Source organism: Physeter macrocephalus, chromosome 2 (assembly GCF_002837175.3).
Source record: "Physeter macrocephalus isolate SW-GA chromosome 2, ASM283717v5, whole genome shotgun sequence".
Taxonomy (NCBI): domain Eukaryota; kingdom Metazoa; phylum Chordata; class Mammalia; order Artiodactyla; family Physeteridae; genus Physeter; species Physeter macrocephalus.
In genome coordinates this window covers 105,953,251-105,980,996 of record NC_041215.1, presented here as the reverse complement: position 1 = coordinate 105,980,996, position 27,746 = coordinate 105,953,251, and the positions used below count along the sequence as shown (strand labels likewise).

General features: G+C 39.5%; 1 protein-coding gene across 3 annotated transcripts; it reads left to right on the top strand.

Annotated features, from left to right (window-relative positions):
* Positions 1–99: 99 nt before the first annotated feature.
* SUMO1 (small ubiquitin like modifier 1) lies at positions 100–27,634 on the top strand. Of its 3 annotated transcripts, XR_008619005.1 has the most exons (5): positions 100–262; positions 564–1,219; positions 14,481–14,555; positions 19,204–19,281; positions 21,519–21,568. XR_008619005.1 is itself a non-coding variant. In XM_055089468.1 (4 exons), exons 1-4 carry the CDS (start codon positions 3,664–3,666, stop codon positions 27,215–27,217), a joined length of 258 nt encoding a protein of 85 aa, XP_054945443.1. In that variant the 5' UTR covers positions 3,641–3,663; the 3' UTR covers positions 27,218–27,634. The 3 variants fall into 3 exon arrangements, 1 of the variants encoding a protein (XP_054945443.1); XM_055089468.1 differs by lacking the exons at positions 100–262; positions 564–1,219; positions 21,519–21,568 and adding exons at positions 3,641–3,699; positions 27,149–27,634; XR_008619004.1 differs by lacking the exons at positions 100–262; positions 564–1,219; positions 14,481–14,555; positions 19,204–19,281; positions 21,519–21,568 and adding exons at positions 21,575–21,722; positions 27,149–27,634.
* Positions 27,635–27,746: the final 112 nt, after the last annotated feature.

Here is a 27,746-nt window from a genome sequence, read left to right as displayed (position 1 = left end):
AAAGCCGCTCGGCCCTCCCGCCTCCGGGCAGCCCCCCCCCCCCCCCCGCACTGGTTTTCCCGCCTCGCCTTTCCTCTCTTCCCTCCCCGTCCTCTTAGCGCGTAGCGGAAGTGACGCCAGGCGTAGCGGAAGTCCCTCCAGCCGCGGTGTTGTGCTGTGGGGAAGGGAGACGGATTTGTAAACCCGGAGCGAGGTTCTGCATACCCGAGGCCGCTGCTGTGCGGAGACCCCGGGGGAAACCACCGTCACCATGTCTGACCAGGTACCGGCCTGGGAGCCATCCTATGGCGGTGGCCGAGGCCTTACTCCGCAGGTCCGCCAGCCGCTCGGCTGGGGCCGGGGATGGAGGCGCGGGGGAGGGGAGCGCGGAATGGGGGAGGGGGCGGCCGGTGGGGACTGGGCTGGCGAGGGAGGGGAGTGGAGTAGGACCGGAGACGCCCGGGCCTGCCGCGGGCCTTCGGGAGCCGCCCTGCCCCTCTCCTGGCTGGCTCATCACCCCCTGTGCCCCAGCGCCTCTGGTCGCGGCCTCAAGTCGTCTCTCTTCTTTCTCTGGGGCCGACCAGGTGCCGAGCCCAGCTTCCACTTTCCCGAGAGGGTCCGTGGGGAACCCGTGTGCCTGCCTCTTCAGAAGACTCATTGCAGAAGCAGGGCCCTAGGCCCCAGTTATGTAACGGGAGAGAATACCTGCCCCGGAGCCTCCGTGGCCCTGAAAAGCGGGTGGACTCCACTTTTGGGTTCTTAGTCTTTAGATAGTCTTGGAGTGGGGACGTGGGGGCGGGGGTGAGGGAGACATTGTCTGGTGTTGCTGGGAACCTAGAAAGCTCTGCCTTCCGTTCGGATTGCAGCTGGGGCCGGGCTGCCTCTGTTCTGCTCTGAGTCTTTTTCCGTGTGGGTGTGCAGAGCTGTCGCCTCTTTCTTGTACTTTCCCATTTCTTACTCGGGATTGGTTCAGTAGCTCTCCAGTTGTAAGAGAGAACTCAGAATAATCAAGAAACAAAGTAGAACAAAACTGCTAGAGCAACAGAAAGCGTTTCATCTGGGCGTTAACATGAAGATGACTGATACCTTTGAGGAAAAGGATAGGAAAACTTCGTGTATGTAGAGCAGTTGCAGAACATTTGCAGAAAGCTTCCTGTTATAGCAGAGTGCTCCATCTGAATGTTAATATCAAGAATTTACTTGGGATTTGCACTCAATCAGGAGTGTTCGATTTTACGTGGTAAGTTTTTCTTCCTCATCCTTTTCTAGTTAACGATGTTTATGGCTAGTTTTTACTTTATAGGTTTTTTGTCTGGACTTTGTTTTGTTTGCTCAGACGACTTTGACTTTTTAAAGTATTTTTGGACCTTTTGCTTGTTTAGTGATAGTTATCTAGAAAACTGTTTCTCATTCAACCCCATAATGTACTTGAACTTTTAAATTTAACACAGTTATTCCCTTGGCTTTTAACCCAGTTCAGTTTTGTACCACTTGGTGAGAGCAAGTGAGGCTTTTGTGGATTTGTACTGTTGTGCAAAATGTACATTTATATTTTTAAGGTTAAACCATAATCTAGATTAGTTTTGGGTGGATCTTCTTACTAACAGTCTAGATTAATTCCCAAATTGGTATGGGAATGGCATTATAACTGTCTCCCTAGATAGTTGTTTACTTGGTTACCAGGGAGGAAAGAACAGGTGTAAATGCTTAATTTCATCAACCTTTTATTTTGATGCTCAGAAGTGGCTAGGAAGCCTATTGAAATTTACTATAGTCTGATGAAAGAGCAGTGTACAGAGAAGGGATTATACAGTAAATTGTAGAATTTATTGCTCCAGTTTGAATTCCAGTCATTTAAAAGAGACTTGAAGGAAGAAATTAAAGGACCTAGGACACTAACAGGTGCCTCTAGGCCAGAGGTCCTTTAGATTCTTTTCAGGGGGTCTTTGAGGCCAAAACAATTTTCACGATAATACTAGGACATTGTCTTCTCCACTGTCATTCTTTCATGAGTGTTCATTGGAGTCTTCTAGAGATTGACATGACCTGGTATATCACAACAGATTGAAATGTATCAGTAGAAGCAGATGTGGAAATCCAGCTGCTATTAAGCCAGACATTGAAGAGATTTGCAAAAATGCAAAGCAGTGCCACTTTTCTTACTAGTTTTGTTTTGAAAAATATGTATTTTTTAAGATTGATGCTTCATTGATACTTTCAAGAAATTGTAATTTATATACACAGTACCATTTAATGAGGGTATCATCATATCCTTACCAGTGTTTCATATTGCTATTATTAAAATATTTTTCGTGACTTCCCTGGTGGTGCAGTGGTTGAGAATCTGCCTGACAGTGCGGGGGACATGGGTTCAATCCCTGGTCTGGGAAGATCCCACATGCCGCGGAGCAACTTAGCCTGTGCGCCACAACTACTGAGCCTGTGCTCTAGAGCCCGCGAGCCACAACTCCTGAGCCTGTGTGCCACAACTACTGAAGCCCGCGTGCCTGGAGCCCGTGCTCCACCACAAGAGAAGCCACCGCAATGAGAAGCCCATGCACCGCAACCAAGAGTAAGCCCTGCTTGCTGCAACTAGAGAAAGCCCATGTGCAGCAACGAAGACAAAACGCAGCCAAAAAAAAAAAATTTTTTTCATAAATAGCAACATGAAAAATATTTTTAATAAAAATACATTATTTGCTAATATATATTGGGTTTATTATCTTAAAATGAATTAATATGTATATAAAACATTTCTCAGTTTCAGTGTCTAATACTGCAAACCTCAATAGATATAACCAACCTAACAAAAGTTTTATGGGGTTCTAAATAATTTTTAAGAGTGTAAAAGAGTCCTGTGACCATAAAGTATGAGCTCTGTTGCTCTAGGCTGATTGACCAACATCGTTGTTAATAATAATTGGGACCCAGTACAATTTTAGTGTTGGGATGCTAAGGATTTAAAGAGATATGAAGCTGAACTCTTACCCTGATGAGGCTTATGAGTGAGAGTAAGAATCCCAAGTTACTACTGTGCCATATCAGCAGCATGAGACTGAACCACTGTCCCCAAAAGACAATATAAACCAGGTTGTTTTAGAATGATGTATTTTCTGAGGCATCTCTCAGAAGGTTATTGTCTGTGCTAAGATATTGGAACTGAGTAATAATTTCAAGTTAAAATAGGTGGACATTAAAGTCACACAAGACTTGAATTGCTGGGTTCTCCATTGACTAATGAAAAATGATTATTTTTGGAATTTGAATGAAATAATTTCTCATAATTCTAACAATGACATCATTATCCAGTGTACCATTATTGAATAATCCTCTAATACAGGTTCTAAACCCGAGGATCATGAATCCTAAGGGCTGAAAATCCACTGAAATTGTATGGAAATTGTATGAAGTTATATTTGTGCATGTGTATTTTTTTAGGGAGGAAGGATCCATAGCTTTCTTAAGGGGTACGTGATCCCTCAAAAAAGGTGAAGGACTAGCCTTTAACCAATAATAGAGACCTGATTGGGTGCTCACTTTTAGCCTAATTTTACATTGCAGCAAAACTTAGCACTTATGTAGAACAAGAAGTTTAATATCAAACTGGTAAGGGTAATTTGTACAAATATTTTTCCTTCCTCCCTTACATTCACATTTATAGTGTTTCTTTTTCATATCAGAATCATGAAAGGCAGCATGGACTTCAGCTCTTCAATTCAGGTCTGTTAATTTGTAATAATTGGATGACTGATTTGCTTCAAATGCTGACTGAATCTGTTGTAGCAGTTTTACTCTGTCCATCCCCACCTCAGAGAGAGGGCAGGCGGAGAGGGAGAGAGAGAGAGATATTGATTGAATGATTTCCTTTTATCTTTAGTCAAGGATTTTGAAGCATTATGTAATTCTGGTTATCTGTTGGTACCTGACAGACTACTTCAAAACGTAATGGCTTAAAGCAACAGTCTTGTTTTGCCCATAAATCTGCAATTTGGGCAGGGCTATGTGGGTTGGGCTCATCACTGCTCCTTGATGTGTGGGGCCTCTGCTGGGATTACTCACATGACTGTGGGCTGTAACGGATGGGTTCTTCATATAGTCTCAAGGCCTCTGTGAGTGTTCTCGTCATGTATTCTCTTGAGCATGGGGGCCCCAGGATATTCAGACTTACGGCAGCTCGGGGCTCACAAGAGAGTGTTCTAGAGAACCTTGGGTGGAAACCCCAAGCCTCCTAGAACCTAACTTTGGAAGTCACTTCTGCATTCTGTTGGTCAGGCAAATCACTAAGTCCAGCCCAAATTCAGGGGAAAGGCATTTATTTTTATTGAGATATACTTGATATATAACATATTAGTTTCAGGTGTACAACATAATGATTCAGTATTTGTATATATTGTGAAATGATCACCACAATAGGTCTAGTTAACATCCATCACCACAGTGGTTACAAATGTTCTTTTTTTTTGGTTTTGAATTTTTATTTAATTTTTTATACAGCAGGTTCTTATTAGTTATCCATTTTATACATATTAGTCTATATATGTCAATCCCAATCTCCCAGTTACAAATTTTTCTTGTGATAAGAACTTTTAAGATCTACTGTCAGCAACTTTCAAATATACAATACAGTATTATTAACTATAGTCACCAAGGGAAAGGCATCTAGACTCCATTTCTTAATAGGAAGAGTAACAAAGAATTTACAGTTATCTTTAATCTACCACATTAATTGTATTTCTTTTGTTAGGATAGCATTATTCCCTGCAGCATTCTTTATATCTTTCTGTTGTTGATGTTTGCTGATCTTTCTGTTAGCTTGAGATAGCAGGAGAATATGATAAACTAGGTGTATATTGAAGTTCATAATTATGTATACTATTTATGTCATAGAATAAGTATTAACATGCTTATAAGTATGTTAAGAATAAGTATTAACATACATAGCTGCATACTGTTGCTATGATTTGAGCATTTAATTAGTGATACATACATTAAACATTCCATGCCCCAGGAGAGGAATGATGTATTCTGTCTTCTCTCTGACAGATACATGAAGTGCTGCTAGTAAATGTTGCAAACATATTGATTATAATAAAACATTTCAAATGTTGCCTGAACATTATTTAATAGTATTTAAAAAACTGAATATGATTATTATGTTAGAGTACTCATGAGAGGGGCTTCCCTGGTGGTGCAGTGGTTAAGAATCCACCTGCCAATGCAGGGGACACAGGTTTGAGCCCTGGTCCGGGAAGATCCCACATGCTGTGGAGCAACTAAGCCCGTGTGCCACAACTAACGAGCTTGCGCTCTAGAGCCTGCACACCACAACAACTGAGCCTGTGTGCTACAACTACTTGTTGCGGAGCACGGGCGCCTAGAACCCGTGCTCCACAACAAGAGAAGCCACTGCAATGAGAAGCCCGTGCACCGCAACGAAGAGTAGCCCCCACTCGCCGCAACTAGAGAAAGCCCGCATGTAGCAACGAAGACCCAATGTGGCCACAAATAAATAAATTAAAAAAAAAAAGAGTACTCATGAGGGTTAGTGGAGTAGTTCAGATTTCAAAACTGTAAAGCAGTTGTCAAATATCTATTGACACTCATTAGCCCCTCATACCAGTTAGAATGTTTCTATTATAGGTCATATATTTAGTGTTGTAATCATTTATTTAAGTGCCTTTCTCCATTTTACTGTTTGCTTTCCAGGGTCAGGAATCAGGCTTTATTCACCCTTTTTTTCTGAAGTGCCTAGCAGAATGACTGAATACTTAGTAAAAGTTTTTAAAGGAATGAGTGGTAAGATTCATTCATTGAACAAGTATTTATTGATGTTCCAGGCAGCATTCTAGGCCATAGAATTGAAAGGTTGCCTCAAAAACGTGAAACAGCAGGTATCTTTCTCCTCCTCTTTCAATTCCCATGATGTTTTGTTATTGAGGAAGGGTTGGATGTGTTTGCATACCTTCTCGATCTTTAGTTCTATTAGCAATAGACCTAGTAACTTTATCTCCAAAATTGAATCATTTGCTTCTTCCAGGACATTGGGATATTATCCATTGTTATGGATAATAATAATCCTGCGCTGCTTGTGGGATCTTAGTTCAGTTCCCCGACCCGGGATTGAACCTGGGCCCAGGCAGTGAAAGCACCGAGTCCTAACCACTGGACCACCAGGGAATTCCTATTTTCTCTCAGTCATGTTTGGTATCTCATTTTGGAATGTATTAAAATTGTGTGTGCGTGTCTTATTTTTTGATAGATTATTCTCTGATATTCTACTTTAAAAAAGTCATGTGGGTAAGGCCACACAGATCCTATTATTGAGTACCTTAGTCTTATGGTTTAAAATTTGGAATTCCTTCAGCATGACTTAAAAGTTTATTTAAAGATATGTTGTATTTGTTATACTTTTATATTTTGACCATTCTTTTTGCATTTGATTGCTTTTACTGAGCTATTGAGAATCTGAAGGAAAAGACCTGAAGGAAGGAAGGGTGGAGTTCTGTTTGCTGGACCTGCTGTTCTCAATAGCCAGGGTCAGATGTTTTTAAAGGTTTTACTGTAGATAAATATATATATGAAAAAGTGTACGTAAATGTACAGTTTTCTGAATTTTCACAAACTGGTCACATCCATGCAGTCAGCACCCAGATTAAGAGTGACTGTCTAGGGCTTCCCTGGTGGCGCAGTGGTTAAGAATCCACCTGCCAATGCAGGGGACACGGGTTCGAGCCCTGGTCCGGGAAGATCCCACATGCTGCAGAGCAGCTAAGCCCGTGCGCCACAACTACTGAGCCTGTGCTCTAGAGCCTGCGAGCCACAACTACTGAGCCTGTATGCCACAGCTACTGAGCCCACGTGCCACAACTACTGAAGCCTGTGCACCTAGAGCCCGTGCTCCGCAACAAGAGAAGCCACTGCAGTGAGAAGCCCGTGCACTGCAACGAAGAGTAGCCCCCGCTCACTGCAACTAGAGAAAGCTCGCACGCAGCAATGAAGACCCAATGCAGCCAAAAATAATAATAATAATTATAAAAATAAGTAAATTTATTTTAAAAAAAGAAGAATGACTGTCCTGACTACTAACATAGATTAGTTTTGCCTGCTTTTATACATTATAACTTTTTATAAGTGGAATCATACAGTATGTATGTATTTCAGTGTATGGCTTCTTCTGCTCAGCATTGTTTGGAGATTTGTCTATATTATTGTGTATAGTTGTATGTTGTTAAATCCCATTGCTACATTGCATTCCATTGTACGACTGTACCACAATTTACTTATCTCTTCTGCTTTTGATGCACACTGAGCTGGTTTTCTAGGAGCTGTTTTTTAATATAAGCCAAATGCTACCTATTTAGAGCACCTCCTATGTCAATTTGGATTGCTTTTGGACTAAATAACAGAAAATCTGATATATAATAGGTTAAACAAGTTTGCAGTTTATTTTTCTAAAGAAGCAAGAAATTCAGACATAAATAGTTCAGGAGTGGTAAGGCAGCTCCACCATGCCTTCATACTTCTTTCCCCTCTGCCCTTAGCAGATGTCTTCACTCTGATGCTTGTCTCCTTGCCGGCAAGGTTACTTTGTGTCTTGTTCCAGGCAGGAGAAAGGGATGGAGCAAAGGATAAAAGTATGCCAAAAAGTATGTACCAGTAAAAAGTATGTCACCTTCTATCTGCATGGCCAGCACTGCATCATGTGGCCATAAGAGAAGATTAGAATTTTTTTCTTTCTTTTTTTTTGCCTGGCAAATTTAGGCTTCCCTTTTGTAAGGAAGAAGGGGAAAATGGATCCTGGATAGGTAATTAACAATGTCTGCCATACCTCTAAATCTGCCTGCTAGTAATTTTGGATACAGTGAAGCCAGTTTGTTCTAGGCTTTGAATAGGTCCATAGTCTAACTACAGAGAGTAGGGTTTATATAACCAGCAGGATTTCCTTTTCTTTTTTTAAAAATATAAATAAATATACATATATATATTTTAACTTTAAAACAATTATTTAATTTTGGCTGTGTTGGGTCTTCGTTGCTGTGTATGGGCTTTCTCTAGTTGCGGCGAGTGGGGGCTACTCTTCATTGTGTGCAGGCTTCTCATTGCGGTGCCTTCTCTTGTTGCAGAGCATGGGCTCTAGGCGCACGGGCTTCAGTAGTTGTGGCACACGGGCTCAGGAGTTGTGGCTCACAGGCTGTAGAGCGCAGGCTCAGTAGTTGTGATGCACGGCTTAGTTGCTCCGCGGCATGTGGGATCTTCGCAGACCAGGGATTGAACCCGAGTCCCCTGCATTGGCAGGCAGATTCTTAACCACTGCACCACCAGGGAAGTCCAACCAGTGGGATTTTCAATTATAATTTTTAGTTCCTGAGAAGTTGTCTTTGTTTATCTAGTGTTTAACTGCAATTCTAGGGTTGAATGTAAATTTACGGAAGTCCCAGCGTCTTGACAGCTTGACTTAAACCTTCAAGTTATGGAGCTAAGTCTGGTCAGTTTTATTACAAATGTCTAGTACCGTCTCATTAAATTTGAGCATAGGCGGCATGCACTGAAAAAATATGCGTGTGTGTGTATTTTTAGAATTGTGTTAAATCCATTGAAGTATGAGGGAGATGACTTTATTGTAATTTGGGGGTTTGTATCTTTAAATAATGGATACAGTTATTAGAATCATACAATTTAATCCTTGTTGAGCTTTCTTCATTAGGAAATAAAATGAAATAAACCGATGTGCAGTAAGAACTATGGTTAACAGAATTTTTGGAAACTTTGAATGTATTTTTTTTTTTTTTTTTTTTTTTTGTGGTATGCGGGCCTCCCCCTGCTGTGGCCTTTCCTGTTGCGGAGCACAGGCTCCGGACGCGCAGGCCCAGCGGCCATGGCTCACGGGCCCAGCCGCTCCGCGGCATGTGGGATCCTCCCAGACCGGGGCACGAACCCGGTTCCCCTGCATCAGCAGGCGGACGTGCAACCACTGCGCCACCAGGGAAGCCCTGAATGTATTTTTAATGAAATGTTTTATTATGGAAAAATTTATATATAATTGAACGCATATACCCATCTCTTGGCCTATTGTATTTCATTTGCATGACCCACTCCACTTCATAACATTATTTTGAAACCAACCCAGACATTGTGTCTTTTCATCCGCAAATATTTCAGTATGTATCTCTAAAAGAGAAGGACTTTTTCTTTTAACAAAACCAGGATACTGTTGTCCCACCTTTAAAATTGAACAGGTTTGTTAATGTCATCAAATAAGAGTAAATGTATTCTTTATTTTTAGTTTTCCCCAGAATCCCCCCTCTTTCAGAAGAATGAACAATCCTTGTACAACTGGAAGGGTCAGTGACAGATTGGGGGTAGTTAAGTGTGGTGGTGTTTTCCTGTGATTGAATTGTCAACACACTGATTGCCATAGTGATTTTTAGCAAAGTTCTTGTTCTTTTGACTTTGAAATGGCACAATAAAATCCTTCTGTTGAATTCTGTACATTTGTAAATGAGGATTGTTGTGTTCTCTGTCCTTTCCTTTCCAGTTCTTCTTTTCAGATCCGGCTATCTTCTATTTCTAAGCTGTTTAATTTATATCTTGGAAAGAAGAGTTGGTAGTGCCTGGTGTCTGATAAATTCCTTTTACTGTTGCAGTTACCATGATTTAATCTCTAGATGACACAGACCTGGGAATTTAGAGGTTTCCAGTTCCTGTCTTTGATCTTGTACATATGTTTACTTTTCTTTACATTACCAGTTTCTTCTGCTCTGGGGCTGTGTAACCTTTCCAGCCAAATCAACCAGCCCTCTCTGGGATTCTCTTTTCTCTGATGACCTACTGTCCCACACCCAGTGCTGAATGCTTTCACTGTTTTGTGACTAGTGTGCCATACCATTCTGTACTGGCTGCTTTTTTACAGGGGAGAGAAGGAAAGAAGGCATACAAAAGACACTAAGATCACTGGAGACAAACTTTGGCCTTTTTTGTCCAAGATCTTCTCATTTTCCAGACTAGTTTGTCAAAGGAAAAGAAAAAAAGCACATGAAAAGTCGGATGACTGCATTAGGCAAGCATGAGGCTATTAAACAAGTGGGTGTAGATGACATTGCTCTAGTGCTTCAGAGTTGGGAAGATATCAACAAAATGGAGTGACTAGGGAAAGTGGCAGTTTATTTTTGGAAATTTCAAATCGTAGTATTCACATGTTCTTATGAAATTGAAGTGAATTATCTCTTATTCCCAACTGTGAATATAAAATGCTGAAAGGAACTTGTTTGTATTGACTATTGTGTACAGTAGAAGTATGAAGCGTTAGTAAGGTTTTGTGGTATGATACAGAAAATAGTGCTGTCAGCTTAATTCAGCCAGCATTAAATAATTGACTGGTATTTGCCTGACACTACAGAGATTATAAAGATGAAAAACTTGGACCCTCTCCTTGTAAACTTGTAGGGAAGTCAAGACATACAAAACTGTCACAGAAAATGTTAATTTAACAAGCATATTGAGTATCTTCAAAATATATACTAAACACTGTGCTTGACCAGAAATACAGAGAAGAGTAAGGTATGCCAATAAGGAACTCAATCTGGTGGGAGACGCAGATATGCAAACGTATTATAATAAGATTAAGCAGTATGGGAACATTTAAGAGGGTGATGAGGGAAATCATTTTGTAGGAAGCGATGCTTGAGTGGTCTTGAAAGGCAAATAGGGTAGGAAAGGGCATACCAAGCAGAGGTGATTAACATGTACAGAGATAGTGTAGATAAGCTAGAGGGTGCCATGTTTAAGGAATTGTAGATCAGTGTGGCTGGAGCAAAAGATAATAGCAGGAGAAGTAGGAGAACAAGGCTGGATTGCTACGCAGGGACCAGCCCGTGGAAGACCAGTGTATGTTGGCTAAGGAGTTTGAACTTAATCCTGAAGATTCTCGGCAGATCAGATTGCATTTTAGAGAAATGGCTCTGGTTGTAGTTGGGAAGAATTAATTGAAGGGAGCTAGACTTGGGGCATTTGTTATGCTATTGCAGTAATGCTAATGAGCAACAGTGAGTGCCTGAACCAAGGCAGTGGAATGGAGAGAATGAGAGTCACCAAGAGATATAATTGTCAGAATGATGAATGATTAAGTGTGAGATTTAAGAGAGGAAGAGTAGCCAAAGATGACTACTAAATTTCTGTTGTGGGCAGCTGAGTGTATGGTAACCATTTATTGTAATTGGGAATCCAGGAGGAATTAGTTTTTTTGGATTTTGGTTTTCAGAAAGAGGAGTTAAAGCTAACGGAGGAGTTAGAGATAATGCATTCAGTTTTGGACATTTAAATTGAGGTACCTATGGGGACACCCAAAGTGGAGATGGATGTTCAAGCACTTGAAAAAATGAGTGAAACTCAGAAAAGTTGTCAGGTTGGTGAGGATGGTTGTGAGTCATTAGTATCTGAGAGGTAGTTGGAGTTATGGGTCACACAGGAAGAAGAAAAAGAGGATTAAAGACATGGAACCTAGAGGAGCACCAGCATTTAAGGAAGTGGTCAAGATGAGGAGACAGTGGAATCTTGGAGGCCAAAGGTAGAGAGTTTTCAAGGAAGAAGTCATAGTGTCTGTTGTAAAGATGAGACTTGAAATTGTCCACTGGGTTTAGCAATAAGGAGTTGAACTGGTAACCTTGGTGAGAGAAGTGTCAAGTGGAATGGTGGGGTATAAACCAGAGTACAGTGGGTTGAGAGTAAAAGTGGAAACAGCAAATGCTGAGTACTCTCATAAGAAGTTCGAAGAAAAAGATGAGGCTGACTCCTCGAGAAGACAGTAAAAGGAGTGTTTTTAAATTGAGAATAAATGCCATAAAGGATATGAATAAATCGCCAATGGGAGCATTAAAGGAAAATATTAATCCCAGTTGGAAGGTTGAGGGGTGCCGTGGTTCCTGGAAGAGTTTTTTTAAATACTGGACTTCAGGTGATGTGTGGGATGGATTTTTGTGAGATGATTTCAAGAGAGATTGAGAGAGGATATGTATTACAGGTAAAGGAAACAGGAACAGCAAAGGGCTGAAGGTGGAAGAATGTTTATAGACATGTTCAGGGAATAGCAAATAGTCCAATTTAACCAAATCCATGGTTTGTAAAGGAAGTGGAGAGAGAAGAATGAGAATTGAGCTTAGTAATGGAGGAACTGAATGAGGTGCTGCGGAGTTTGGTTCTAGACCTTAAAGCACCTTTTTGTTAGGGGTAGTTATACAGTCAGAGAAGCTGTGCTTTAGAAGGAGTTCTGAAGCAGTGTGGACAGTGGATTGGAGAAGGGGGAAGAACTCTTGTTCTGAGTAGCCTCTGTACCTACCCTGTCTAGGAAACACTGGAGCAAAATCACTCCCATTATGCTGATGTATTGCTGCTCCGGTTGCAGGGGGATGTTTTTCTCCTTGTGGTAACTCCTATAAAGCTTCATAACACCCTTTCTCTTAGTTAAAGAGGACTCAGGGCTTCTTTGCTCTTTTTTGCCCTTCACTGCGTGGAATAAGCTGTCCTTGTCCTCTCTAGGTAATGTAAAGGAAGAAGGAACTGTTCACTCTGAATATAAATTCATAGAAATGTGGTTGTGAAACTATGTTTGAAGACAGTCTTATAGTTTTCAGGTGAAATACTGTCTCACTAAAGAGGGTTAATTTGGCCTGCTGCCATAATATGCAGTAGTCAGCAAATGTTGAAAGTACTGCAGAATGATAAACAGGCAAAGTTTCACACTAATGAAGTCAGTTCTCTTATCTAAGCATTTCCCTGGACTCTAGCCTGTATCTTAAATTTAAAAGCTACTTCTAGTTTAATATATTCAATAAATTTTGAATGTTAAAGAGTTTGTTAGTTTTCACTTACTGGCATGAGATAAACAGGTAATGGCAGAGTTTGTTAGTTTTCACTTACTGGCATGAGATAAACAGGTAATGGCCTTGTTACTTTACTTCTGAAATACAGTGTAGTTGGTTATATTCTTATCAAGCATGGATTAACAGCTTGAAATTGCTGTGAATCATAAAAAAGCATATATTTAAATAAGTGACTAATGTGGTGGCCAAACTAAGGTAAAGTGCATGGGAAAGCTACTTTTTGTTGTTGTTGTTGTTTTAATTAATTAGTTAATTTTTGGCTGTGTTGGGTCTTCATTGCTGCGCATGGGCTTTCTCTAGTTGCGTTGAGCGGGGACTACTCTTCGTTTTGGTGCGCGGGCTTCTCATTGCAGTGGCTTCTCTTGTTGCAGAGCATGGGCTCTAGGTGCATGGGCTTCAGTAGTTGTGGCTCGCGGGCTCTAGAGTGCAGGCTCAGTAGTTGTGGCGCAGGGGCTTAGTTGCTCCGTGGCATGTGGGATATTCCCGGACCAAGGATCAAACCCATGTCCCCTGTGTTGGCAGGCGGATTCTTAACCACTGCACCACCAGGGAAGTCCCGGGAAAGCTACTTTTATCACACCATTGACTGAAATTTACCAAGCTACGCCTTTACTAAAAATGGCTTACTTTTCTTAGATACTTCATGGCAAAGTTGTTTCAACTAGTTTATTCTAACTTCATTTTCTTTTCAGTATGCCTTCATTTGAAATTATCTTATTTATTATGGTATAATTTATAAGAGGGTTATACTCTTCTGTCTTCCAATTTTGTCTCCTCTTTTACTGCTTACTCTGTTTGGGCTTTTTTCTTATTCCAGTTTAAGTCTCCTAATTTTTTTTTTCAGCCAAGCCTAATCTTTTAAAATTGGATATACTGCTTCAGATAGTCTAAAATAATAGCTGATATAAAACTACGAACCCGTGTCCCCTGCATCGGGGAGGGTTGAGGCGGACTCTCAACCACTGCGCCACCAGGGAAGCCCTAAAACTGATTTGTTTTGACTCAAGACTACATTAGGCCAATACTTTGCTATTTGATTTTCCTTTCTAAGTAGACTTTGCTTATGTTAATATGATTAATTTATGTTTCTTAGTACAGTTTTGTAATTGGAGTAGTTAACTTCTCCCAGTAGGTTGTGAGAAAATAATCTTGGATTCAAAATATTTGGTTAAGGATTCATGGAGACGAGCTTCCTTTGACTAATAGGAGTTGACTGAAGATAATGGTTTCCAGGTTGTTCCTTTGTGTAGCAGCAATAGCACCACCTGGTAATTAGTTAGAAATGTATGTTACAGCCCCACCCCAGTCCTACTGAATAAACTGGGTGTGAGGCCCAGCAGTCTTTTAACAAGTACTTTAGGTGATTCTGATGCTCAGTGAAGTTTTAGAACCATTACTATAGGATTATTATAGTAAAAGAGACTTCTTTCTTGATTTTTAGTGATCTTTAGAACTGGTGTTTGAGAGAATAATTGACTTAGGACCTTTTTTGCTTAATTGGCTGGCAGAGCAAAGAAATGCTCGCTGTATTTTCAGGTGCAAATTTCGTACCTTAAGTCAAAGTAATGGGTGAATAATTAAAATAGCATATGGGAACTTTTATCTTTATATGTACTTTTCTTTCAGGAGGCAAAACCTTCAACTGAGGACTTGGGGGATAAGAAGGAAGGAGAATATATTAAACTCAAAGTCATCGGACAGGTGAGTTTCATTATTTTTCTCCTTTGACCCCGGAATGTGTGAATGATTTCTGACACACAAAGAAAATGATTTAACTAAGGCAAGTTATTTAAAAATGGCGATTCATTTACTACATATGCATCTGTTGGAGGCAGAAGAGGGTGATACTGTTTTCTTAATTGCTCTGCTAGGCAGATTTAGATCACCTTAATTTCTTCTAATAAAACTTTTTTCTTGGTTAGCATGCTTCCGTGGCAAATATAGCGACTACTCTTGAGTGATAATGCTAGGGCCCTTAAACCAAAGGGCCTCTCAGGACTTTTTTTGACCCCTTTCTCTTTCTTGGCACCTTACGTCTAGACTCTGGCCTGTATCTTATTGACCCTTTTTGAGATGTTAACAGATAATTAAGGTTAGCTGAAAATTATTGGAGGAATGCATCTTCATAGTTTTTTTTTTTAAGGGACAAAAGAAAGAACTAGTAGACACTCACCATGGAAGTATGAGAGTACCATTTCCCCACATTCTCTGAAACATGGGATATTACCAGTCTTTCAATTTTGGGCCAGTGTAATAGCTTGACATTTTATTTTGCATTTCTCTGATTATCAATGAGGTATAATTTTTTTGTCTATTACGTTTATATTAATCGTGTGTTCATATCCTTTTCCTACTTTCTGTGATCATCTTATTTTGAAAATTTTTATTAAGATATCATTCAGATACCATAAATTCATCATTTAAAATGTATAATTTAGGTGCTTTAGTATATTCACAAGGCTGTACAACCATTACCATGATTTGATTCCAGAACATTTTCATCACCCCCAAAAAGACACCTATAATATAGGTGCTTTAGTATATTCACAAGGCTGTACAACCATTACCATTATTTGATTCCAGAACATTTTCATCACCCCAAAAAAGACACGGTGTATTCATTAGCAGTAATTCCCCATCTTCCTTTCCCCCCAGCCTCTAGTAACTGCTAATCTACTTTACTTTCTGCGTTTATGGATTTGCCTATTTTGGACATTTCATGTAAATGGAATTACATGATTTGTGACCTTTTTGTGTCTGGCTTCTTTTATTTAGCATAATATTTTCAAGTTTCATCCAAATTGTAGCGTGTTTCAGTATTCCATTCCTTTTTTTTTTTTTTTGCGGTATGTGGGCCTCTCCGTTGTGGCCTCTCCCGTTGCGGAGCACAGGCTCCGAACGCACAGGCTCAGCGGCCATGGCTCACGGGCCCAGCCGCTCCGCGGCACGTGGGATCCTCCCGGACCGGGGCACGAACCCATGTCCCCTGCATCGGCAGGCGGACTCTCAACCACTGCGCCACCAGGGAAGCCCTTCCATTCCTTTTTATGGCTGAATAACATTTCATTGTATGATATACCGAGTTTGTTATCCATTCATCAGTTAATGGACATTTGGGTTGTTTTCATATTTTGGCTATTATGAATAATATTGCTATTAACATTCATTGTAAATTTTGTGTGGATATGTTTTCAGTTCTCTATATATCTAGGAGTGGAATTGTTGGGTCTAATATAGTAGTAACTTTTTAAAACTTTTTGAGGAGCCTCCAAACTGTTTTTAGTGGTGGCGGCACCATTTTACATTCCCACCGACAATGTATGAAGGTTTGTTATTTTACATTCTAGTTAATATTTGCTGTTGTCTTTTTTTTTATAGTCATCCTAGTGAGTGTGAAGTGGTATCTTGTGTTTTTGATTTGTATTTACCTGATGGTTAATGATGAGTATCTTTTCCTGTTCTTATTGCCCATTTGTCCATCTTCTTTGGAGAAATGTCTATTCCGATCTTTTGTCCATTTTTAGATTGGATTACTTGTCTTTATTTTTGAGTTGTAATAACTCGTCATATATATTTAAGATATTAGATCCTTATCAGATAGATGGTTTGCAAATGTCTTCTCCCATCTTTGGGTTGTCTTTTCACTTTCTGGGTTGTGTCCTTTGCAGAAACAGTTTTTAATTTCAGTGAATTGAATTTATTTTTTCTTTTGTTGTTATGATTTTAGCGTCATATCTAAGAAACTATTACCCAGTCCAGGGTCGCAAAAATTTATACCTATAGAGTCTTCTAAGGTCTTTATTTATGGTTTTAGCTCTTACATTAAGTTTTTGATCATTTTGAGTACTTTTTGAGTGATTTTTGTATGAGTTTGAAGGAGAGTCTAACTTCTTTCTTTTGCATGTGGCTATCTGTTTGTCCCAGACCATTGATTGAAAAGTCTGTCCTTTTCGCATTGAATTGCTTGACATCTTTGTCAAAATCAATTGACCATAGATATATATGGGTATACTTCTGGGCTGTCAATTTTATTCCACTGATTTACAGGCATACCTCAGAGACATGTGGGTTTGGTTCCAAAACCACTGCAATAAAGCGAATCACATGGAGTTTTTGTTTCCCAGTGCATATGAAAGTTATGTTTACACTATAATGTAGTTTAAGTGTGCAATAGCATTTTGTCTAAAAAAACCAATGTACATACCTTAGTTAAAAAATGCTTTATTGCTGAAAAGTGCTAACCATCATCTGAGCCTTCAGTGAGCCTTTTTTTTTGCAGGGGTAGGGTTTGAAATATTTAGGGAATTGCCAAAATGTGACACAGAGACCTGAAATAAGCAAATGCTATTGGAAAAATGGTGCCAGTAGACCTGCTCAACTCAGGTTTGTCACAGAGCTTCAGTTTGTAAAAAAACACAGTATCTGCAAAATGCAATAAAGCAGAGTGCAATAAACTCTGTGTATGTTTATTGCCTGTGTATGTTTGTCCTATGCCATGGATTACCTTTTTAACAATTACTGATTTGTAGGAATGCTTTATATTTTCTTGATTTTTCTTGTCTGTTATATATGTTGCGAATATTTTCTTCAGGGTCTCTTAACTTTTGTGGTGCTTCTTAACTGTATAGATGGTTTATGTTCTTATTAAGTCACATTTATCAATCTCCTTTTTTTTTTTTTTTTTTTTTTTTTTTTATAGTGGTTTCTGAGTTAAAATCTTGCTTTAAAATAAGGATTTCTCAGTGTCAAGATTAGGGAAAAAGTCTCTCCCTAAGAAGAACAGAAAATATTAAAAAAATTTTTTAATGTTAGCTCTTTCATTCATCTGGAACTGCTTTTAGCTTATGATGTGAGGTATTGCTCTAGAAATTTTGTCTGTTTGTGAAATTATACATAGCAAAAGAATTTGTATTTATTTATTTATAAATTAAAAAAAAAAAATTTGGCCATACCTCACAGCATACGGGATCTTAGTTCCCTTACCAGGGGTTGAACCCAGCCCCTGCAGTGAAAGCGCTGAGTCCTAACCACTGGACTGCTAGGAAATTCCCTGGGTTTTTGTTTTTGTTTTTTTTTTAATAATTATAGTTGCAGGGCTCAGTGGTGCAATGGATAAGAATTCGCCTGCCAGTCCAGGGGACACGGGTTCAAGCCCTGGTCCGGGAAGATCCCCCATGCCGCAGAGCAACTAAGCCCGTGCGCCACAACTACTGAGCCTGTGCTCTAGAGCCCACGAGCCACAACTACTGAGCCCACCTGTCACAACTACTGAAGCCTGTGCACCTAGAGCCCATGCTCCATAGCAATGAGAAGCCCGCGCACCGCAACGAAGAGTAGCCCCCGCTCGCCTCAACTAGAGGAAGCCCACGCTCAGCAACAAAGACCCAACACAGTCAAAAATAAACAAATAAATAAATAATTAATTAAAAAAATTATAGTTACAAACAAAACATGTAACTTCCACTAACATGTATTTGTGAATGTGATATGTAATCATTAGGATTAGCTTTGAAATTTTTACAGTATGCAAGTGCCAGTATTTTTTTCTGATGGTTGCCTGGTAGTTTACTTGACAGTCTGGGTAGAAAAAATTATCTGTGATCCCATATATCAATTTGACTGACTCATTTTACTCATTCAAGAGAAGCCAGACTCTGTGGTGACTTTTTATGGCAAGAGTAAGTGTCTGTTATTTTGTGGTCTACATCCCTTTTGTAGGTTTTACCGTCTTCAGTGACACTTCAGTTGTGGGGGTACTTTTTGTTTTGAGTTGCCTTTGGGAGTTTGTGACAGTTCACATTTTCATTTTGAAAACAGAATAGGCATGTAGTTCTGAAGGAATGCATTCTTTCACATACATACTTTTACTTATGCTGCTAATTATAACACCCCAAACAGATTATCTTTATGTTCGTTTTATTAAATTTATTTTGAAATGGGTATATAGCAACTTTGAGGATGATTAGAATATTTTAATAAACCTGTTAGTAATGCTAAAAAGAATATTTTGGGGCTTCCCTGGTGGCGCAGTGGTTGCGCGTCCGCCTGCCGATGCAGGGGAACCGGGTTCGCGCCCCGGTCTGGGAGGATCCCACATGCCGCGGTGCGCTGGGCCTGTGAGCCATGGCCGCTGGGCCTGCGCGTCCGGAGCCTGTGCTCCGCAATGGGAGAGGCCACAACAGTGAGAGGCCCACGTACCACCAAAAAAAAAAAAAAAGAATATTTTGGTGGGAAAATGTAGGAGACAAGGTATACATTTCTATTTGTAGTATATGTGTAATTAAATAATTTGTTTCAAGCAAAGCAAATAGCTTACACAGAGAGTGACTTTTCCTTCATATCTCCATAGGATAGCAGTGAGATTCACTTCAAAGTGAAAATGACAACACATCTCAAGAAACTCAAAGAATCATACTGTCAAAGACAGGTTTGTATGTTATAATATTAAATTCAGTGCTTTATATATCATTAATTTTTCTTTCTTGTCAAAAGAAAAGTAATCCTTTGGGACTTCTCTGGTGGTCTAATGGTTGGGACTTTGCAAGAAGAAAAAGAGATCATCTGGGTGTTAGGATGAGTAAAACAATAAACATTTGTTTCTGTTTTTTTTTTTTTTTTTTTTTGGGCCACACTGCGTGGACTGTGGGATCCTAGTTCTCCGACCAGGGATCGAACCTGCGCCCTTGGCAGTGAAAGCACGGAGTCCTAACCACTGGACTGGCAGGGAATTCCCTGTTTCTGTTTTTGATATTAATTGTTATGCTCAGTAAAGTCTTTTAATTGGGGCTCAACTAGCTCTAGCTCACATTTGTAATAATGATGGGAGCTAAAATTGGAAATGAACATGTATTAAGTGCAGTCTGCTAGTAGGTACTTGGATACATTGTCATTTACTGTTGACCACAACTCTGAAGAAAATTATCTGGTCTTTTTACCTCATCTGTAAATGAGGGAGTTGATTATTGAGAAAAAACAGTGCAAAAGTGAAAACTAAATTGATCCAGAATTGAAGGTGCTAGGTTTGGGGAGATAATATAACATCAAGTTAGTATAATTTCTAGCTTTCTTTTTTATGCTCAGAGTCTACAGTCTTTAGAAGTTTCTATACTCAGTTCACAGAGGCTTGATAATTTTTTTCTTATATTTGCTGATATATGAGGAATGGGACACTCAGTATATCTGAAGTATGGAAAACTTACCCAATAGAGATTGAATCATCTTTCCATTTTGATTTTATAGACTGGTTTCTATAGAAACTTTTTTGACTCCAACATAAGATATTTCTTTTTTGAAAGATCCTATAATTAAAATCAAAGAATATTCCACCCTTGTCAGTCATGTTTATTTTTAATGTAACCCTGGAAATAATTTTGATTGATTGATTGATTGATTGCTGCTTTGGGTCTTCGGTGCTGCATGTGGGCTTTCTCTAGTTGTGGCGAGCAGGGGCTACTCTTTGTTGTGGTGCGCAGGCTTCTCTTTGTGGTGGCTTCTCTTGTTGTGGAGCACAGGCTCTAGGCTTGCAGGCTTCAGTAGTTGTGGCTTGTGGGCTCTGGAGTGCAGGCTCAGTAGTTGTGGCGCACGGGCTTAGTTGTTCCACATCATGTGGGATCTTCCCGGACCAGGGATTGAACCCATGTCCCCTGCATTGGCAGGTGGATTCTTAACCACTGTGCCACCAGGAAAGTCCCAACCCTGGAAATAATTTAAAGCCAGGGTATTTCCTGGCGATCCAGTGGTTACGACTTGGCGCTTTCACTGCTCCCAGGTTCAGTCCCTGGTCGGGGAACTAAGATCCCGGAAGCATGGCCAAAAAAACCGCAAAAAATAGTTTAAAACCAAATACAGGGTAAGTTTGCAAGGTCTCATATATTTAAGTATAGTACATATTGGAAGATAGTTTGAATTTTTTTGGATGTTTTTGGGATAGTATTGTATTTAAACAGTGAAAATCTTAACACATTAGTTATTGAGCAGAACTTTCTAATACTTTTGGACTAAATGATTCTTGATTTGTCCTTATTAGTGAAGTTATTTCTCTTTAAATGAGCCATCTATTCTCTTTTAGCTATTTTTGTGGAATAAGTGATTAGAAAAATATATTTTAATACCTTTTGTGATATTTATAGTGCTGTAAATGGCGTCACAGGTTTACTGTAGTTTATCTGGCTTGCTGCTGTGCTTTACCGAATTTCTATGATTTAATCTGTTTAAAAACCAATTTTGCTTGTACAGTTGGAAGCTAGTGAGGCTGCTTATCCAATATCTGACTTTATGTTAGCCTATAGATTTGAGAGGAAACTATATAGAATAGTGGTTAAGAATGCACAGGCTTAGGAGCAGATTTAGCCTTCAGTTCTTGGCTAGCTTGTGTGCCCTCTCCATACCTTAGATTCCCTAGCTGTAAAATGAAGATAACGTGGTAATACCTACCTTCCAGGGCTGTTGTGATGAAAATTTATGATTATGTATATAAAATACTTGGTACAGGGGGTGCCTAGCAAATAGTTGGTACTCAGTAAATGATAATTATGATAGAATTAGCTCTCTAGTTTTATTATGTTCTACATATTCTGTTGAAGCTTTCTTATTTGCTTTTTGTGCATCAAAGTTCCTGTTATCTCTTCTAAGATTTGTATATTTGTATGTTTTCCACCTTTTTAGGGAGTTCCCATGAATTCACTCAGGTTTCTCTTTGAAGGTCAGAGAATTGCACAGGATAGCAGTGAGATTCACTTCAAAGTGAAAATGACAACACATCTCAAGAAACTCAAAGAATCATACTGTCAAAGATAGGGAGTTCCCATGAATTCACTCAGGTTTCTCTTTGAAGGTCAGAGAATTGCTGATAATCACACTCCAAAAGAAGTGAGTATAATTTCTTCTCTGATTCAAGGCATATTTTAAATTCTGCATTGAATGATTTGGTTCACTGGTACCATTAAACTGTCCTTTTCTTGAATATTCTCTGATTTAACTGGTATATCATTTGTCAGAGAGAAAAATAATCTTTTGGGTTGAACTTCCCTTGTACTGCCTTCAAAAAGTGCCTGTAAAAAGAGAGATGGAAAGTAGAAAATGAGTACTGAAATTGTCATAAGGCACATACTACGTCTTTTTGAGGATGGACAGATGGTCCTCAAATTTGGCAGATTTCTGGTACATTTTCATGGTGATGGTGACCTTCACGGTTCAAGTTTGACTTTTGACCCATTTTGAGAACTTAATATAGAAGCTTAGTGTATATTAATATATTTGGCTCTGTCATCTTGGTTTATGTTTTTTAATGCTTCTGTGCCTTTATTTGTTTTATTGTATGTATGGACTGTTTTCTCTGTTTATATATTCCACCCTCTCTATTCCCATCCCCACCGCCACCCCCCAGGCATCTGAAAGTGATAAAGTGTGAGAGTGAGAATGTGTGTATTTATACTTATACAGATTCCCCCCTCCAAATACAAAATAACATTTTTGATATTTCTGATAGTGGGAACAGTGTATGGTTATTATTAGTTTTTTGGCTTAAAAACATTTCAAACTTACAGGATTATGAGACTAGTATAATATTCTCCTGTATAACCTTTTTCCTAGATGCACTGGTTATTAACATTGTGCTATGTTTGCTTTTTCGTTCTCTCTGTATATACAGATTATCATTATTGGTGGGCCATTTGATATTGGCCCTTTACCCCTAAATATTTCACTGTTATTGTTCTCCTAAGAGCCACAGTTAAATTATCTAATTTAAGTGATTTAACCTTGATACAATACTGTAATTGAATATACAATCAAAATAGTCTGATTTTGCCATCTGTCTCAGTAAGGTCCTTTATAGCTCCCTCCTTTTTTTTTTTTTTGTGGTACGCGGACCTCTCACTGTTGTGGCCTCTCCCGTGGTGGAGCACAGGCTCCGGAAGCACAAGCTCAGCGGCCATGGCTCACGGGCCCAGCCGCTCCACGGCATGTGGGATCTTCCCGGACCGGGACACGAACCCGTGTCCCCTGCATCGGCAGGTGGACTCGCAACCACTGCGCCACCAGGGAAGCCCTTTTTTTTTTTTTTTTTTTTTTTAACTTGACCTGGGATCTCATCCAGGATATGCATTCTAACTAGTTATCATGCCTCTTAACTTTAATGTGGAACAGTTAGTTACTCAGTCTTCGTTTTTCATCACACTGACATTTTTTAAAAGAATTCAGGGGGCTTCCCTGGTGGCGCAGTGGTTGAGAGTCCGCCTGCCGATGCAGGGGACACGGGTTCGTGGCCCGGTCCGGGAAGATCCCACATGCCGCAGAGCGGCTGGGCCCGTGAGCCATGGCCGCTGAGCCTGCGCGTCCTGAGCCTGTGCTCCGCAACGGGGGAGGCCACAGCAGTGAGAGGCCCGCGTACCGCAAAAAAAAAAAAGAATTCAGGCCAGCTATATTTTAGAATGTCCTTCAATTTGGGTTTGTCTGTTGTTTCCTCATGATTAGATTCAGTTTTGCATTTTTGGTAGGAGTAGCACAGAGTGAAGCTGTGAAATTCTGAGTGCATCATATCAGGAGTTACATGATCTCCATTTGTCCTGCTATGGGTAATATTAACTTTGGTCATGTAGTTAAGACGGTAACTGCCAGATTTTTTATCCATTGTAAAGTTATCATTTTCTTTTGTAATTAATAAATAATTTGTGTGGATATACTTTGAAACTGTGTGAATAATAACGTTCTTTAGATATTGGCCAGTGGGGACCCCTTCAATTTGGCGTCTTTCCTTTTTGACACCTCTCCATCTTTTTAGAAAGTTTTTATTTTGAAATAATTTTCAATTTACAGAAAAGTTGCAAGAATAGTCCAAACAACTGTACTCTCTTCCACTTAGATTCACCAGTTTTTAACATTTTGCTACCTATGCTTTATTATTCCCCTCCCCCCATATATAATATGTGTGTGTGTATATATATATGTATATATCATCCAAACCACTTGGGAGTAGGTTGCATACACCATGCCATTTACTAAATATTTTAGTGTGTATTTCTTAAGAATATATTCTACATAACCACAGTACTGTTAATAAAATTCAGGACACTTAGCACTGTTAGAAAACTTCAGTCTTCAACCTAATTTTGTCATCTGTCCCAATTATGCCTTTTATAATAAATTTTCTCCCTCGTCACAGGATCAAGTTCAGTATCAACATATTTTATTTAGGGGTCCCTTTAATTATCTTTTAATTTGGAACAGTTCTTCAGCCTATCTTTGTCTTCATGACATTTACATTTTTGAAGAATACAAACCAAGTATTTTCTAAAAAGTCTCTCAATTTGGGCTGTTCTGTTTCCTCATGACTAGATTCGGATTATGTATTTTTGGCTGGAATACTACATAAATGGTGATATGTCTTTCTCAGGGCGTAATATCTGGAGTATCTGAAGTCCCTTATCATTGAGTTTAACAGTTGTCTTTTTCCTTTACTGTGTAATTACTGTTTTTCCTGTTGTAATTGAGTAATTTGTGGGCACATACTTTGAAACTATGTGACTATCCTTTTTCTCATCAGACTTTTCCCTGTAGGTTTAGTATCTACCCACTTTCTTAAGTACTTCCTTACTGTCTGGCACAAGATATTCCAAACTCATGTTGTATTTTCCCTGTCCTAGCTTGGCATAATCTCTGCAACACAGAAGATATTTAATACATTTTAGTGACACCTCCCTCGCTATCATTAAGAGATTTATCTTCTTAGAAGAATAATAGTGGGGCAGTGGGAGAGAGTAGGTTTTTAGGGAGTGACCTGTTTGTACTGTTGTTTACTCATCGCTGCTAATGTACTACTTTTTTTTTTTAAATTTATTTATTTATTTTTGGCTGTGTTGGGTCTTCGTTGCTGCGCGCGGTCTTTAGTTGTGGCGGGTCTTCGTTGCGGTGCGTGGGTTTCTCATTGCAGTGGCTCATCTTTGTTGTGGAGCATGGGCTCTAGGCATGCAGGCTTCAGTAGTTGTGGCACGCAGGCTCAGTAGTTGTGGCTCGCGGGCTCTAGAGCACAGGTTCAGTAGTTGGGGCGCGCGGGCTTAGTTGCTCCGCAGCATGTGGGATCTTCCCGGACCAGGGATTGAACCCATGTCCCCTGCATTGGCAGGCAGATTCTTAACCCCTGTGTCACCAGGGAAGTCCCTCTGCTAATGTACTCCTTAAAGCTAATGGCTTCATATTCTCCATAATTTGAGGACATGTGCTGCCTTCCTGATTTAAAGCTTCCTTGTAAAGTTTGGAATTTTAGTACTTGTAGTATTTACCAGGCTATATGTGCAATTAAAATTAAATTTTAATAGCCTCTTTAATTAATAATTATTTTAATATTCATATGTCTATCACAATCAAGATATCCATAATACTAGAGCCAATTAATCACTTTAAAAAAAATTCTAAATCCGCTTAAGTCTGTTTTATTTTTAGATTTCTTAGCATGTTTTAATTTTCACATTTTGTAATTCAGCACAAAATTGTCACCTATAAAATACTGATCTTGGACTTTCCTTTGAAATGTTATTTTTCATTTCTTTTTGTGACCCACTATAGTTCAGTGGAAACAGTGCTAGTTTTTGTTTTTAGTCTGCCTATTACAGTGCTCCTTAACCCTATCTGCACATCAGAATCAACAGATTTACAGTCCTTTACAAGCCTGAGTGTGACACCTGGGTTTCTATACGACACCAAGCCCCCTAATGTACTCTTTTATTTTTTAAATGAAGAATACTTGTGTTAAAAATAAATAAAAGTATTAGAAAACCAAACTACAAAAGTATATAAAATGGAAAATACATTTTAGATATCTCTGCATTCCCATTTCTCAGAGGCAACCATTATTAATAATGTCTTTTAGAAAAAAATTCCAGAATATTTCAATGCATATAAAGCACATTAAAAAAAACTTAATTGCCTATACTTTGCTTAATATTCTGTATAAGGCATTTTAAAGGGTCTTTTTTCTTCTTCTTTTCCTTCCCTTTTCTGTAAGAGTTGAGAAGGGTTGGTCTGAAAAATCTAGCTTATACAATTGGAGGTGTCAAATAAGAGTAGAAGTATAGTAAGTTTTCTTCATTGAGTGGTTACTATCAAAGAAAATAATAGTTATATGCCAGAAGGAATTATAGATGACAAAGCAAACCACTTAGAAATGAATCCTTAGGCAGTATTTTTCTAACTAAAACCACATATATTTCAAAGTGAGATCAGGTTTTTTGAAAGAGATTCTATCAAGTAATTACATCTAGAAGTAAAGTGCATTTTAGAAAATATGCCATCAAACTATTATTTAAACTATTATATACATGTTTCATTAGATTTAAAACTCCTTTAAGGCACTTTTCAGAAACACTTAAATTTTATATGGTGAATAAACTGGGATGTGAAGTTGGCTCAGCAAAGTAACATGAATGACTTCATAGACATAGTATCAGAGGAAAAGATATACCTCTCTGTTCTCTAAAACGTGTTTGTTTTGTTTTGTTTTGTTTTGGCTGTGCCATACGGCATACGGGATCTTAGTTCCCTGACCAGGGATTGAACCCATGCCCCTTCATTGGAAGCACAGAGTCTTAAGCACTGGACCACCAGGGAAGTCCCCCTCCCTGTTCTTTAGATTAAAGGAAACAGTATTCCTTTTTTTTTTTTTTAATAAATTCATTTATGGCTGCATTGGGTCTTCGTTGCCGTGTGCGGGCTTTCTCTAGTTGCGGTGACTGGGTTCGTTGCGGTGCACGGGCTTCTCATTGCGGTGGCTTCTCTTGTTGCAGAACATGGTCTCTAGGAGTGCGGGCTTCAGTAGTTGTGGCGCATGGGCTTAGTTGCTCTGCAGCATGTGGGATTTTCCCGGACCAGGGCTCAAACCCGTGTCCCCTGCATCGTCAGGAGGATTCTTAACCACTGCACCACCAGGGAAGCCCGGAAACAGTATCCTTAATTTTAGAACAGGATAACTATGGATTACTTTTTTTTTTTTTTTGCGGTACGTGGGCCTCTCACTGCTGTGGCCTCTCCCGTTGTGGAGCACAGGCCCCGGACGCGCAGGCTCAGCAGCCATGGCTCATGGGCCCAGCTGCTCTGCGGCATGTGGGATCGTCCCGGACCGGAGCACGAGCCCGTGTCCCCTGCATCGGCAGGCGGACTCTCAACCACTGTGCCACCAGGGAAGCCCCTGGATTACTTTTGTATCTTTTTGCATTTTAAAACAGTGGCTACATAATTGCAGCCAATTTAAAAAAAATAGTACTTTTATATTCTACTGCTAACACTTTTCTTTTCTCTTACAGTTGGGAATGGAGGAAGAAGATGTGATTGAAGTTTATCAGGAACAAACAGGGGGTCGTTCAACAATTTAGATATTTTTATTTTCTTTTCCCTTAATCCTTTTTTATTTTTAAAAATAGTTCTTTTGTAATGTGGTGTTCAAAACAGAATTGAAAACTGGCACCCCATCTCTTTAGAACATCTGGTAATTTGAATTCTAGTGCCCATTATTCATTATTGTTTGTTTTCATTGTGCTGATTTTTGGTGATCAAACCTCAGCCCCATTCATATCGCCCTCTCCTTTTTAAAAATTACGTGTGTGCACAGAGAGGCCGCCTTTTCCAGGACTGTGCATTTATAGGCTTGTGATAAATAAGATTGACTAATGCGAGTGTTCATAATGACTTTCCAATTGGCCCTGAAGTTCTAGCATGTGATCGCTTCTCTCCTGGACTGTGACTTTCAGTGGGAGATGGAAGTTTTGCAGAGAACTGAACTGTAAAAAAATGAGCTTCACTCTTGGACTATGACTTTCAGTGGCAGATGGAACTTTTTCAGAGAACTGAACTGTGGAAAAATGACCTTTCCTTAACTTGAAGCTACTTTTAAAATCTGAGGGT